The sequence below is a fragment of the Panicum virgatum genome, chromosome 9K, assembly GCF_016808335.1.
Source record: "Panicum virgatum strain AP13 chromosome 9K, P.virgatum_v5, whole genome shotgun sequence".
In the NCBI taxonomy this organism is placed as follows: Eukaryota; Viridiplantae; Streptophyta; class Magnoliopsida; order Poales; family Poaceae; genus Panicum; species Panicum virgatum.
This window is the reverse complement of record NC_053144.1, coordinates 11,320,387-11,335,633: the sequence shown is the minus strand read 5'-3', so window position 1 is coordinate 11,335,633 and position 15,247 is coordinate 11,320,387. Positions and strand designations below refer to the sequence as shown.

The 15,247-nt window shown below is 47.8% G+C and overlaps 2 protein-coding genes across 2 annotated transcripts; one reads left to right on the top strand and one right to left on the bottom strand.

The window, feature by feature from the left end:
- The first annotated feature begins 2,887 nt into the window (after positions 1 to 2,887).
- On the top strand, positions 2,888 to 3,199 carry LOC120647704 (uncharacterized mitochondrial protein AtMg00810-like). Its single transcript, XM_039924564.1, has one exon. The coding sequence runs from the start codon at positions 2,888 to 2,890 to the stop codon at positions 3,197 to 3,199; it is 312 nt and encodes a 103-aa protein (XP_039780498.1).
- A 6,544-nt stretch (positions 3,200 to 9,743) lies between these two features.
- On the bottom strand, positions 9,744 to 13,565 carry LOC120650123. The gene is made up of 2 exons (XM_039927143.1): positions 12,984 to 13,565; positions 9,744 to 10,190 (listed from the first exon to the last, which is right to left on the bottom strand). The coding sequence occupies exons 1-2, from the start codon at positions 13,491 to 13,493 to the stop codon at positions 10,185 to 10,187; spliced, it is 516 nt and encodes a 171-aa protein (XP_039783077.1). The 5' UTR covers positions 13,494 to 13,565; the 3' UTR covers positions 9,744 to 10,184.
- Positions 13,566 to 15,247: the final 1,682 nt, after the last annotated feature.

The window sequence follows — 15,247 nt, the reverse complement described above, 5'->3', positions numbered from 1 at the left end:
GAATCCGACGAGTTTGTTAACCCATTCTCACCGCCTTCCTCGCCTCCTTCCGCTGCCATGGATGTCAGCTCCAGCTTCTCCACCGCGCAATCCCCTGATCCCATCAGCGATCTTCTTCGCCGTGCAAACATGGGACCGCCACCCCCTCCTCCAAAACCCACCATCTCTCTTGCCCAAATCCAGACGGTGAACATTCGTGCTCATGTTCATATCGTTCTTGATCTCGAGAACACCTCCTACTCTCAATGGCGGCGCCTCTTCGACACGGTCTTCGGCAAGTTCGGCCTCCGGGGCCATGTCAGCAGCACCGCCACCCCCCGCTTCTCCGACTCTGAATGGGCCATGATCGACGAGTGCATCGTCGATTGGATCTACACGACCATCTCCACCGACCTTCTCGACATCGTCATGGAGCAGAACGACACCGTGCTCGCCGTCTGGATGGCGATTGAGGAACTCTTCCACAACAACCGCCTCACGCTGCTGGCAGCACCTCCGACTGGTACCTCGACACTGGTGCGTCGTCCCACATGTCCTCTAACCCTGCTCATCTTCATTCTATCTCCCCCTCCTCTCTGCCCACTTCCATTGTTGTTGGCAATGGAGTTTCTCTTCCCATCACTCATACAGACATCTCCTCTATTCCCACCTCTCACAATGCATTGCACCTCAACAATGTTCTCGTTTCCCCTGATTTAATTAAGAACCTTGTTTCTGTTCGTGCCCTTACCCGTGATAATGCCATTACCGTTGAATTTGACTCTTCGGGCTTTTCCATAAAGGATCTTCATTCCAAGGAGGTGATTCTGCGATGTGAAAGCAATGGTGATCTCTACCATTTGCGTTCGTCACCACAGCTGCTCACCGCATCCTCTCCTCTTGATTTATGGCATCAACGGCTAGGGCACCCAGGTCGTCATGTTCTTCCATCCATGCTGGAGTCCTTTGATTTCAGTTGTAATAAATCTACCGAGCACATTTGCCATGCTTGTAAACTTGGGAAGGATACATGGTTGCCCTTCACTTCATCCGTTTCAGTTTCCTATTTTCCTTTTCAACTACTACATGCTGATGTATGGACATCTCCAATAGCAAGTGTTTCTGGCTTTCAGTTCTATCTTGTTATTTTGGATGACTATTCTCATTATGTATGGACGTTTCCTTTGCGGCGCAAATCCAATGTTACACCGCCTTTGCTCACGTTCCATTCGTATGTTTGCACCCAATTTCAACGCCCAATAGTTGCTTTTCAAACCGATAATGGAAGAGAGTTTGACAACCATGCATTGCGCACTTTCTTTGCTTCGCACGGTGTCTCCATTCGCTTCTCATGCCCCTACACATCCCAGCAGAATGGGAAAGCTGAGCGCATCCTTTGCACTCTTAACATTGGCGTGCGCACACTGCTTTTTCCCTCTGTTGTCCCTACTGTGTTTTGGGCTGAGGCCCTAGCAACCATGACGTATCTTCTCAACCGCCGGCCATGCACTAGCACGGGTTCTTTGACACCACACGAACTCCTCCTTGGCGCACCACCAGATTACATGTTGCTTCGTGTATTTGGCTGTGCCTGCTATCCCAACATCACCGCCACCAGACCCAACAAGCTCTCTCCGCGTACAACCCGGTGTGTCTTCTTTGGCTACTGACCAGATCACCGTGGCTACCGCTACTATGATCCTGCGACACGCCGGGTGCTCACCTCCCGCCACGTGGTGTTTGACGAACACTCCTTCCCATTTCGGGCTGCTGCCACACCGCCGACGCTGTCTCCACCAGCTCGCTCACTTGATCCTACATCTGTCATGGCAGCTAACCCCCTGCAGGTTTGTTCAACTGGACGCGCCGCAGCCATCCCGCCGCCACGGTCTCCGCTGCATCGTCCCCGGTCTCACCACCAGGGGCCTCGCCATCGCGCTCACCAGTGGCAGACTCGTCGTCCACGACGTCCACGCCCGCCCCGCCGGCCCCGACACGAACGCCAGCGGCGCTCGGACCGTCATCCACACTGACAACGCCGCCAGCGCGAACCCAGCCGCCGTCGACATCGCGTTCCACCACGGCGACCTCCACACCATCGCTCGTGCCCACATCGTCAACCCCAGCGCTCGACACGCCTCCGACATACGACTGCACGCTCACGACGGCCCCGGCACTCGACTCTCGCGACATCGCTAGCATTGATCCAGGTGCACCCACGATGTCGAGGTCCACGGGCGCGGCTCCACCACGACATCCCATGGTGACAAGCGGGCGCGCCGGCATCATCAAGCCGAACCCAAGCTATGCGTGCTCCGCCATGACGTCCGCCGTCTCCCCGATCCTGGCGTTCGCACGCGCGGCTCTTCGCGATCCAAACTGGAAGGCGGCCATGGAGGCTGAATATGCCGCCCTCCTCACCAATCGTACATGGGAGCTTGTACCACGACCACCGGGTGCCAACGTCGTCACCGACAAATGGGTGTTCCGCGTCAAGTACAAGCCTGATGGATCTCTCGATCGCTACTAGGCGCGATGGGTCGTTCGTCGATTCTCTCAACGACCAGGAGTGAATTTCGAGGAGACGTTCTCGCTGGTGGTGAAACCGGCCACAATTCGCACGATGCTCTCTATCGTTGCTTCTCGTGGTTGGCAAGCTCGGCAGATGGACGTCTCCATTGCCTTTCTGCATGGAAACCACCTCTCCGAGCGCGTGTACTGTCAGCAGCCGGCAGGGTTCGTCGATCCAGGCAAACCCGACGCAGTCTGCCTCCTGTCCAAGAGTCTTTATGGACTAAAGCAGGCGGCACGCGCCTAGTATGAGCGCTTCGCCGGGTTCATCAGCACGATTGGATTCTCACCGATGCACTCCGACACTTCCCTCTTCGTTCTTCGTCGCGGGACAGAGATGGCCTACCTTCTCCAGTACGTCGACGACATGATCATCACGGATTCCTCTTCGGCTCTTCTTCAGCGCATCATCGCCGAGCTACAAGCAGAATTTGCACTCAAGGACATGGGTAACCTTCACTTCTTTCTTGGTGTTGAGGTCACCCGGTCTGCCAGTGGATTCCACTTGTCTCAAGCCCAATATGCTGAAGAGTTGCTTGATCGTGCTGGCATGTCCAATTGCCGCCCGATCTCCACACCGATCGACGTCAAGCCCAAGCTGTCAACATCCAGTGGTGAACTTGTGCCTGATCCATCGGAGTACAGGTAGCTCGCCGGAGCTCTTCAATGGTTGACCCTCACGCGGCCGGACATTGCTCATGCTGTGCAGCAGATCTGCTTGCATATGCATGATCCGTGTGAAGGTCACTGGCTCTCGTCAAGCGTGTTCTTCGCTACATTTAGGTCACCACTGATCACGGTCTGCATCTCCCAGCCTCAAAGTCACTGGACATCGTCGCCTACTCCGACACGGATTGGGCGGGCTGCCCGGACACACGACGCACTACGTCGGGCTACTGCATCTACCTTGGCGACGCACTTGTCCGAGTGCTGCTGGCTTCGACAACTCTTGGGAGAGCTGTTTGTTCCTGTTGCCAAGGCTATTGTGACAACATCTCCTCCGTGTATATGGCGTCCAATTCAGTTCACCATCGGCGGACAAAACATATCGAGCTCGACATTCATTTTGTTCGAGAGAAGGTGGCCGTCGGCGATGTTCGTGTTCTACATGTTCCTACAAGCCAGCAATTTGCAGATATCATGACAAAAGGACTGCCTACTTTGGTGTTCTAGGAGTTTCGATCCAGTCTTGGCATCTCAGCGCCCGATGCTACGACTGCCTTGGGGTGTTGGAGACTGGCATCTCAGCGCCCGATGCTACGACTGCCTTGGGGTGCTGGAGACGTGGTCACGTCTCTGTATACTCGCTCCACGATCCTACTTTTCTGGATCACGTTGGTCCGTTAGGATAGGCGCACGTTGTGCTTGTGTACATGTATATATACACTAACAGGTCAATACAAGTTGCATTAACACTCCAATCCTCCTTCAAGTACGATTAATCTAATGATACTTATTATGTATCATAAATTTATTTTGTGTCATAAATGTTAGTATTTTTTTTATAAATTCGATCAGATTTGAAACTTTTTAAATTCCTTGGGAAGCGGGAGTCACATGTTTTTTTTTAACAGAGGGAGTGGTTAGTATTACTTGAAGTGTTTCTATGACAAATTAAATCTACACACGTCGTTACAACTTGCACGTACGGCCTCCGGTTGACAAATTTGACATTTCAGACGTCAAGGCAAGTATTAACTTGTCTGTGGCCTAGTACTCCAGTTTTACTCGCCCGAAACGCCAATTGCGGACCGCGGAGGTAGCAGCATACTCGTGTAGCGCTACCACTGTTCAAGTTTCTTTCACCTTCGACTCACTCCGCGGTATAGATCGTAGACCGTAGCAGTATAGCACCGGGTCATCATGCCGCTACCACGGCGCACGTACTCACTCCGCTGACTTTTTGGGGACGAGTCTATCTTTGCGCCGCCTGGAAGCGCAAATCGCAACTCGAACTCTCGATGCAAACAGACGGGGATCGGCGGATCGCGGCCGGCAGAAGGAGACGCCCCCGTACTGACGCGTGGTACGGCGGCGGCGGTGTGTCGTGTACGACGGCCACGGGGATTCGCATGGGACGATCCGCCACTCGTCCATGTCACGTCCCCGCCGCTTCGAGGATTCGAGTCCATCCTCCGCCGACTCGGCGCTGCTGCTGACGGCGGCGCGTCGAGCTGGCCGTGCCGCCGGGGACGTGGAGGAGGCGTGTCTGGCTGATCCGGTGACGCGGCGCTCAAAGTCAAAGCGACTGACCTCGCCCGTGTTGCTATACGAGAGCGACAAGGCACACGGACGTATTCTTCCTACCTCCGAGGCTCCGAGCCACGTCTCACTGATGGCTGGCTCGATCTCACCACGCACTCGCGCAGGGTTGGTGTTTCTGTTGCCTAGCTTTGCGTAAACGAGCCGGCGCGTCACCGAACCCCGACGGAGCCGACGTTGGGCGCTGAGCTCTTGTCGTCGTGGACTCGTGGGCCTCGCCGCCGCCGCCGTGAGAGGTGAGACGGAGACGAGAAGGGGAAGCTCTGCTTCTCCGCCCTGTAAAAGCCTGCGCAGGCGCAGCGATGGCGACCCTGCGGGTTCAGGTGTCCACGGCCCCCCGCCGCAGCCAGAGCGTCCTGATCCGGACCCCGGCCGGAGTGGCTCCGAGGACGCGGCCCTGTTATGCCTGGCTGGATTCGCCTCCGGCGACGGGAGTCCGGGACGGTGCGGCTGCTCTTTCGTCGTCGGCCACGGTGGGCAGGGACATCGTGCGCGCCCTCGTGCACGAGGTTTGCTGGGAATTCTGTTTTGACATGGGCCTGTCAGGCTAGGGCCATGGGCCGTTTGACCATCTCTGGGCTGGGCTACCAAATCAGTATGACTAAATCGTGCGGCTTTTTTATTTTTATATTTTTTTAAAACATTTTTTACAGAAATATATTTTCGGTTTCACATTTTACAGTTTTATACTACCGCCCGGCAGGGGTGGCAAGGATCTATATGTAAATAAATATATTTTTTTGCGCGGAGGCCCCTGGCGGGAGCCTGCCGCCCCCCTGCCGGGCGGAAGGCTCCCCCCAATATAAAATTGGTGCTTGTGCTAAAGGTGGCCACAAACCATGTGTCCAAGCATTTGGGGCTGACCAATTTGATACAATGAACGAAATTTAAATTGAACGTTAAACAAAATACCACATAAGATATTACATTGAAGGTTTCATTCATTACAACCAAATTCTATAGAAATACGCACTGCCAACTAATTAAACAAGACATTTAGGCATACTACATACACAATATACTTAGTTTCGTGCAAACAAATACATTGGAAGGTGTGTCGTGCACAACTACATGCGGCGAATTCTTGTAGGTGGAGCCGACCCATCCGTTGGATTCCCGGAAGGTCCAGCCTCGGCAGCAGCAGTGGGTACTGAAAGCTGTGGGCACTTCTTGTAAGTGTGACCATCTGCTCCACACAAGTTGCAATGTTTTTTCTTCATTCCAGCCTCGAACTCGTCCATTCCGTTCCGGATACGACGTGTCTGCCGTCGGCCTATGCCCCTCTTCGTAACTAGATCAGGGATGAGCATTGGATGAAGATTTTTTTTGAGTGAATGGGCCTAGAATACCGATGCCGTATATCTCATGACACCAAGTCTGTGCTGCGGCTTCTTTTGTGAAATATTGAAAAACATATGACGCAGCATCTAACCCAGATACAGAATAAGCCGCGATGACATGGGAGCATGGTAAGTGATGGACATTTGGCTTCTGGCATCGGCAGAACACCCTCCCGTCAATGGTTATCAAGACTTCTTGAATTACCATTTGTCTGCGGATATCCTGTCCGGTCCTGTCCCTGCATGATACTTCAAATCTTTACTCCTTTGTGTCCATCGATATGACTGAGTGAAATCGAGTCTTTTCAATTTTTCTCTCCATGTACTCATTGACCCTTCTGCAAAAACGCACTCCTGGATCATGAAGTAAGGAAGCGGCTGCTGTGTACCGCTCCCTAAAATACCTTATACATCCATACATACGAACTTAACAATGCCAACAAGAGGAAATCCACGAACACGACGCATTACCATATTGTAACACTCAGCATGGTTGGTCGTCTCGATTCCGTAACGCATCCCATCTGTGTCATACAGAAGTGACCACTTCTCTTTAAGCGGACCATCAATTCACTGTGAAAATGACTTAGCATGTCCAACTACTGAATCTGTAGAACGTCACCTGCTGGATGATGAGGCCTGGCTCTTAAGCAATTCGGCGTTTATATCATCAATTATACCCCGCAAAGCATCGAACTTCCTCTGCTTATTCTGAGCGCACAATCGCTTGAACAAATTCATCATATTCTTGTTCTTGAACCGCTCATAAAAATTTGCAGCCATATGCCTCACACACCACCTACTGACAACATCTGGCCATATAGGAGGTGAAAATGGACTATCTTCTTGTAGCTGCCTTATAGCTGCAAGGAGACCTGCATGTCTATCACTGATAAGGCAAACATTAGGCCTTCCAACAACAACGTGATTCTTCAGACGTTCAAGAAACCAGTACAGCTTTCTGTATTCTCATTCTCAACAAAGGTAAAGGTGATGAGAACTATCTGCTTATTGCAATCAATTCTGATTGCCGTCAATATTGTTCCCTTATATTTCTCTGTCAGAAAAGTGCCGTCAATACACATAACAGGAAGGCAGTAAATGAATACCCTCACACATGCTCCAATGCAGAAGAAAGCTCTCAGCAGAATGCTTGGCCCCCTAACAAGCTCGGTACACTGTATGTATCAAAAGCACTTCCAGGATTTTTGTGCACAATTGCTTCAAGCATACGAGGTAGGTTGTCATATGATGCTTCATAAGTGCCAAACCTCATCTCAAATACTTTTTGTTTAGCTCACCAAGCCTTTGCATAGCTGATCACATATTGGAAATTCTGTTCAATGTTCCAAATTATCAATGCAGGCTCGTAATCCATTTTGTCAAGAATCACCCCATACATCTTCTTAGCCACGAAAGTTGATGTGATATTACGATGATGTCCCACAACACCTGTCAATCTACAAGTATGTGGTGTAACAATTGAACATTCCCAGTGTGTCTTGAACTTTCCCTTGTATGCATGCACTCGCCATGTACAGTCTCTATCTGCACACCTCACCTTGTATTCTTTGCTGCCAGACTTCAATACTCTGAATTCCTTCCTCAGAGATACAACCCAGAGCTTCACAGCATCCTTCACATCCTCAATGGTACGATACTTTGCCCCTTGTACAACCTCATTCACTCTGTATTCAAACTACGAACTCCTAATATCTTGTACCACTGGATTCCCAAAACCCTTTTCACGCCATTCACATAGCACTGGGAAGCGCTCATCGTCCTCATCGTCCGATGAGTCCCCACATTGCTTCATTATTCGCGCATCCTGGTCTTCTTTCTCCATGTCCTCCACAATTCCAAGTATCCGCTCGCCTTCATCTGCTAAACCTTGTGGTTCTAGTTCTGGTTCTGGAGCTTGCACGTTCTCTTCTTCTTTATCCTCTTCCATCTCTTCATTCCAGTCAGATGTTGTGTGTGTTGACCCTTCACCTAAATCACCGGCCTTCTGGTGAATCTGAATCACCATTGCGAGAGGCCATCCACTTTCAAGAGCTGCGTGCATGTAATGTTGTCATTCTTCCGTACTACTTATAGGCGTCAAATACCAGAAATCCCCATTAGTTTCCCAGGAAGTCAAGGTATGAACGGTAAGCAAATGGGTCTTTGGATTCACATTGAACTTCCTGTGAAGACATTTCCGTATGGACTGAAAACTCCTCTCTAGGGGTTTATCTAGACTGCACTGTCTTCTTTCCAATGCTGATAGATTTACTCCATAGGAATCATGAGTAATTCTATAGAAGTCACCGTAATGAACTTGAAACGCCACCTTGCTCGACATATCCGGTCATTCAAAGACTTTATTTTAATTAATCCAATATCTAGAAACATGGTATGACTTCAATTATAACCACTAATTCGAACCCTAAGTGATTGCAATAATAAAAAATACTAATCATAGAATTAAACATACAAAAAAATTTCAATGAGAAAGTTGAGAAATATTGGTTACCTGCGGTTCAGATCCAAAATCCGGCAGGGCTTCGCCGGTGGAATTACCTCCCTCACCCCTCCTCTCTCCCTCTCCCCTCCTCTCTCCCTCTCCCCTCTCTGGATCTCGTGGGCAGAAAATGAGGGTGCGGGGGAAGGGGCTCAACTTTTATATTTGGGGGGAGCCTGCCGCCCCCTGCCGGGCGGCAGGTGCCTGCCGCCCGGCAGGGGGGGCGGCAGACTCCCGCCAGGGGCCTCCGTCCAAAAAAAAATATATTTATTTACATGTAGGTCCCTGCCGCCCTCCTGCCGAGCGGTAGGCCCCCTGCCGCCCCCCTGTCGGGCGGTAGGGGTATAAAACTGTAAAATGTGAAACTGAAAATATATTTTTGTAAAAAACATTTTTTAAAAATATAAAAATAAAAAAGCCGCCAGACTAGCGAGACTCGGAGGAAACATCTCGTGCCCATAGCAGTCAGCAATAATTCGTAACTGTAGTTTCATAGTCCGATTGCAGTGAAATTTTTATGGTGACCTAACTATTGTATGTTTGAATTGTAGTAAAAACTTCATACTCATTGGATCATACATTACATAGTTATAAATTTATTTAGTGTTTATGCTTGTTAAATCTATAACTAAGTTATATCTAATCCAATGAATATGAAATTTTTACTACTGCTCAAGCATACAATAGTTAGGCCACCATAAAAATTTCACCGCAATTGGATCATGAAAACTGCAGTTACAAATTATTTCAATTAATTATAGAAAAGAATGGATAAAAAACTATAGAAAAAAATTTGTACTAAAGCATACCATATTATATTATATGTTCACTGTGTAGTTCTACCCATGTGGAGTCCAACAAAATTAGACTTTTTATTTTATAATTTTTCTATGAATTACTATAACTTTTCAAAAATTCAACCAAAATAAATAAAAAAAGAAAAATACAAAACCACCATCCGAAACCATTTGAGGGAGTTATTTGTCCGGTTTTGGAAAAGTTAGGGAATTATTTATCCGGTTTTATAAATTGGAGGGTTAAATAGTCCACTACCGATAGGTCGGGGATTATATAGACTTCTGCCAACATAACAAAATCAAATCACCCGCCAGACCAAACTTTTCATGGCGGCTTTATTCCCACACAGGATGAAAGATACCAGCAGCAACAGAGACATCCGAGAAAGATGGCAAACTTGGCAGAACCATGCGTCAATTAAACAGCCGCATCGTCTAGACGCGGAGGTGCCGCTTCGCTTCTGGGCCTCGGGCAGCTCAGGGTTTCCACACATGACATGAAATCTGAGAGTACGGGAGATTGAGGAGGATTTCACCTACATCCTACACAGGTTCACCGACAGCATACGGATATACATTTCTACATGTCTGTTGAGACGGGAGCAACGACCAGGTAGCGGTACAAGCAGGACAGACCACAGCTCAACCTCCTGGTTCCTGCACTCTGGGGCTCAGGTGATGGCGAACTAGAAGGTCCTGGAGTTTGCTGGAAGCGGATTCTCAACTCGAGATTCAGGCCTGGAAGGAGAAAATAAAATACACGCCGTCAAATTTATTAGCACTGAGGTTGAATTACTCAGTAAGTAACTACGACAAACAATCAAGCGGAGACAGACTATTGTATCCGACTAGACTTTCACACAGATGCCTATTTAGTCCAACAAAATGCATTGTGTGGCATGATTACTTAAACTAAGACAAATGACATAAGAAACAAACTAACAGTGAACATGGTATGAATTATTAAACAGTCTTAAAATTGCTATAAGCACCAGTTTCACTAAAGCACAAGATAGTGAAGGCATGACTTTTCTCTCAGAATTTATCCTAATTCAGTTCAAACCAATTAATATTGCAAACTAAAACTTCCAGCCCATATTTGCAGACAACGGTGGAAAGTTATAACTAATGACATTCAGAGCAGAACATTATCCCACACCATTAGTTCCTAACTTGGGATTCTTATCATACATGGAGCTAGAATCCTCAGGTCTCATCACCAATAGAAGATACCCTCTCTGTCGATGAGTATTTAGCATGGTGCTTTGTAAACTGTCTTGTGATCCATGATGTTGTCACTGGATCATCGTCTTAATATAAGTGAGTTGGTACATCAAAAAAAATGGCGCTTTGTCACGGATGCTAGAAAGGCAAATTCAGCCTTTAGAACCAACCAACTAGTGGATGCTAGGGCCCATAACTAATTTAGCCAAAACATTGCAGCTTTAGGCTAGAAGATTGTGATTTAAGATGGCCATGTCACAGCTTGTGGCCATTTGGCAGTACAGTTAACAAGAAAACAAGTAAGGCTATCCTGTTCACCTTATTAGTACCCGTGAGGCCGTGATGAACTCTGACGCAGTCCTCATATTAGTTGTGAAGCTAAGTTGTCATATTTCCAAAATTTGTACTTAACAGTAAATTTGCAAATGCAGAAATATGGTTGTTGTTCCATGACAACAACAACAACAACAACAACAACAACAACAACAACAACAACAAGCCTTTTTTCCCAAGCAAGTTGGGGTAGGCTAGAGAATCTACTAAAATCAACACTTGAGCTGTTTCAGGCTCATGCTAACAATATGAGGCCATGAGAAGTGCACTGCTGCCAGTAAAGGCATCAAATGAAAGAGACTAATGCCAACACATTAATCCCTGGACTGTTATAGCTTCAGAGTAGCAATTTTATTATTATCTTACAGTCAAATGTGAACAGATAAATATTCAAATAATTTTTCAACAAATATCACTACAGAATTTACCCCAAAACCTTGTGCTTTATTTCCTGGAAATCATCCAATCTCAGCTGAAGCTTTTATACCTGATGGTTTTACAGGCCTAGCCTTTACAGCGGGCGTCTAAGAGTTGTGAAACTCTATCAAAATGCCGTAACGAAAAAAGACTTGAAAACATGTGCTTTGTTTCCTGGAAATAAAGCGGAAACCTTATTTTCTCTAAAAAATTAACCCAAAAACAGAGTTTCAGCAAGTCTGCACATGTAAAACCCTCGAAAGGATACCCCTGCAACTAATAACTACATAAGTTTGCTCTCTTCATATCTTAGCCCCAGAAAAGGTCGTGTTAACCTTAACTAGTTAAAAAATGAGAGGGAATAATACAAATGGGCAGTGCTTAGCTGTGGGCGATATTGCCCCAAAATATATTCGTAATAGCACTCATTTTTCTTATTCGAAGTATTAGATGTACTCATGCACCATCCTGCAACTAGTGCAATTGATCCCAATGTTCACATCTATGCAGCACGGATACGGATACGCGTATCGGTATCAGAAGGATACGGATACGTGGATACGTCAAATTTCTGCAAAAGTTAAAGGCACAAAGGTGTATCGGAGTATCGGATACGGATACGCGGATACGTATCGGATACGTGATACGAGGTCATGTTGAAGTATCGGGGTTATATAGGTTCACATATCTGTTGGAGTTGTGGAACGGTGCATTCAACTGATTACTGGAACGGAGTGTTAGATGGCTTGATCAGAATAAGTCACTCAGTGGAAAAGGGATTAGAAAACGCAAGCATGATCGATTTGTATATTTGATCATGTGATGTAACTCATGAAAAGGAAAGTAGTAGAATTGTTTGGCTTGCCGGATAGGTAATACATGCCTAAGATGAAAAAGAAAATCAACTCTTATGTACCCAATTAACCTCTAGTCTGTCTTGAAAATTCCATATTCAACTGACAATAAGGTTTACCTGGGCTACACTCTCATCCAGGTAGCAACTGAGGGGTCTAGACGTATGGACAGACCATCCAACTTCGAGTTGAGGCAAATTTGGTGCCTATTTCTTCTTAATATAAAGCCACCTAGTTCCCCCCCTAGGTTGGTCTAGTTTTGTTTTTTATTTCAATCTCAGCCAGGTCCTTGAAACAGGGATGCATCTCATGAGACAAATTCAACCACACAGCCAAGCCAAAACCAAAAGTAGCCACCTCATAGAAAAATAATGCATTACTGAGCCAATTGGGGACTCGTACGCAACACTAAAATGAATCCATCAAAATAAGTCAACAACTTTTGGTAAATCTAAACTAAAGCCGATACAAAGGTCAAATTGGCTCGTTAAATCAGATCGTGCATCCCAAAAACAAAGCACCTCACGAATCAATCTCTCTAGCTAATTGAGCCAAAATACCACTTAACATGCAGAGATCAAAGTTCAACTAATAGATTTGAAGCAAACAAAAGTTAAGCACTATGTCAAGAGATCTAGTCCCAATCTATCTCAACTAATTCCGTGCTGGGCGACTTTAGATGCAGAACTGTAAGAAGGCGTACCTGCGCAACGGGGAGCAGGCCGAGCTCCCCGATCACCCCCGCCGCGCCGCGCAGCTGCGCGCCGACGCTGGTCCCGCAGGTGGGTACCTCGTCGAACATGGACGCGGACAGCGACTCGGAGATGAAGCCGGCCTGGAACTCGATGGTGCCCTTGTCGGGGTGCGCGACCATCCCCGTGACGTAGACCCAGAGGAAGAGCTTCTTGGCCTGGACGCCCGAGAGGTCGGAGATGGCGCCCTTGGAGAGCTTCCCCGTGATGGTCCTCTCGTAGTAAACGAGGTGGGAGCCGAAGTGGACGTAGCAGGTGCTGGCGAGGTGGATCTCGAAGGCGCCCGTGGCCTCGTCGAAGGTGTAGGAGGCAACGTCCGGGATGAGCCCCTTGGGCAGGCCGTACTTGGGGAGCAGGTCGTTCGCCGCCCCGTTCAGCGACACGCCGCCCGCCTGGGCGGCGGCCGCGGTGACGGCGGCGGCGAGGAGCAGGATGGGGAGGAGGCGGGGCAGCGGAGACATGGCCGTTGAGGGGGTTTGGGATTTTTTGGGGGTCAGGTGTTCGCTGGCGTTTCGCGTTTTGGGGATGTGGAAGAGAGAGTAGCCAGCCTTTAAACTGGGTTTTTGGCTTTTGGATTAGGGATTTTCTTTCTTTTCTTTTTCTTTTTTCTTGAGACTGAGAGACAAGCAAGTTGGACTGGTACAGGTACACCGTTCTTTATCAAGGAGGAAAGAAAGTGGTTGAGAGTTGATACGACCTATCTCTTAGAAAGGCAGCCTCTAAGAAATATATGTTCACACAAACACCTCATGATTATCATGCAAAAATCATGAAGATAGACTTCTTAGCATATTTTTAGTTCATTTCATTAGATTACCGTTCATGTTCAGACTAAATAAACGGACTTGATTGAGGTTGAAAGGTGTCCCCAAAAGAAATCACACATCATGTTTGCTATTTTGGCCGCATTGATAGTGGCTGAGCTCAACCCATTAGACAATCCGTTAGATTAGAGCTCGAGAATTCGCCTAGTTTCTCTACATATATAGTGGTGGATTATCACCGGCTTCTAACTTGATCATCAATTCAGATTTGAAGAATGAGGGGTGTTTGGTAGTACTCCTCCAAAGTAGGAGTTGGAGCTGTTTCGAAGGAGCCACAATTTGCGGCTCCTCCAAAACAGCTCCGGTTTCTCTATTTTTTTTACTAAAAAGACTCCTCATACAAAACATTTGGTAGAGTTACTACAAGAGCCATCGCAAAAGACTTGCCAAACTGAACCTGAACAACGTCGACCAGCTTAACGTTTGGCACGAGGTCGCCTTGTGGAAGTAGCGAGACATCATCCCCCGTCGCTATCGTTTCAGCTGGAGGGCCCTCCTAATCTCTTCTTGACCTATATCAGAAAATGAAAAAGAAAAAAAAAAGTTCGTCACCGGCCGATGGACCCGGTTCGATTGATTTCAGCCACCAATCAGCTCAAGATTCCTCCGAATAAATCCAAGGTATATAGAAGTACAGCCAGTAGTTGGGCCTTGATCGCTGATCCTGTCCTTGCAGCCTCACAGACTGACAGGTGCCGATCCTGACAAGTAGAGCTGAAGTATGACGGATCTGTTTGCAATGCAGGGATTTCTTCACACATCGACCAGTTTGCACCCTGAATCCTTCTCACGCGCGATCAGTTTGCAACCTTGAATCCGTAAGAGATCGTAATTTAGTCTGAATAGAGTTGAGCTGATGCCTGATTAGTTACAGGCACGTGTATTTGAACTTTGGTTGGGCTCTGCTGCAATCTCAGTGTCGGTGGAAGCAGAATCATGCGAGCCTGTCAGCCGGTACGCCGAGTCGCCACACGTTTGCCCTTTCCCATGCCTTCGTTCCTTGCTTCCTAGCAAAGCATCGCGACGGGCTGACCTCGAATTATTAGCCCTGATAGTGATCATGCCTGCAAACAACTAGAAAGTGCAGGCAAGCCGAGCACCCACCGATAATAAAAGCATCGAACTAATCTCTGAAACTTATGCGAACAATGTCTACCTCACCGGTTGGTGTCTTGATGAAAAGTCAGAAGAACGCGTCAACACTATGCGATTGCGATGGTACCAACAACTCCCTTGCGTTCGATCTGTTCTGAGTTCAAGTCAATGCCAAGACGTGTTCTGGCCATCTTCAGAAACGTTTAGTCCTCTTGGTCGTCGAATGCTAATCTTATTGCTGACGCAGTTAGCAGTCCATGATATAAAAATCCGAAGCAGCAAGAAGACTGCTCTCG

Excerpts from the sequence above, each read along its gene's own strand:
- LOC120650123 (XM_039927143.1), bottom strand. The coding sequence starts at position 13,493 with ATGTCTCCGCTGCCCCGCCTCCTCCCCATCCTGCTCCTCGCCGCCGCC.
- LOC120647704 (XM_039924564.1), top strand. The coding sequence starts at position 2,888 with ATGGCCTACCTTCTCCAGTACGTCGACGACATGATCATCACGGATTCC.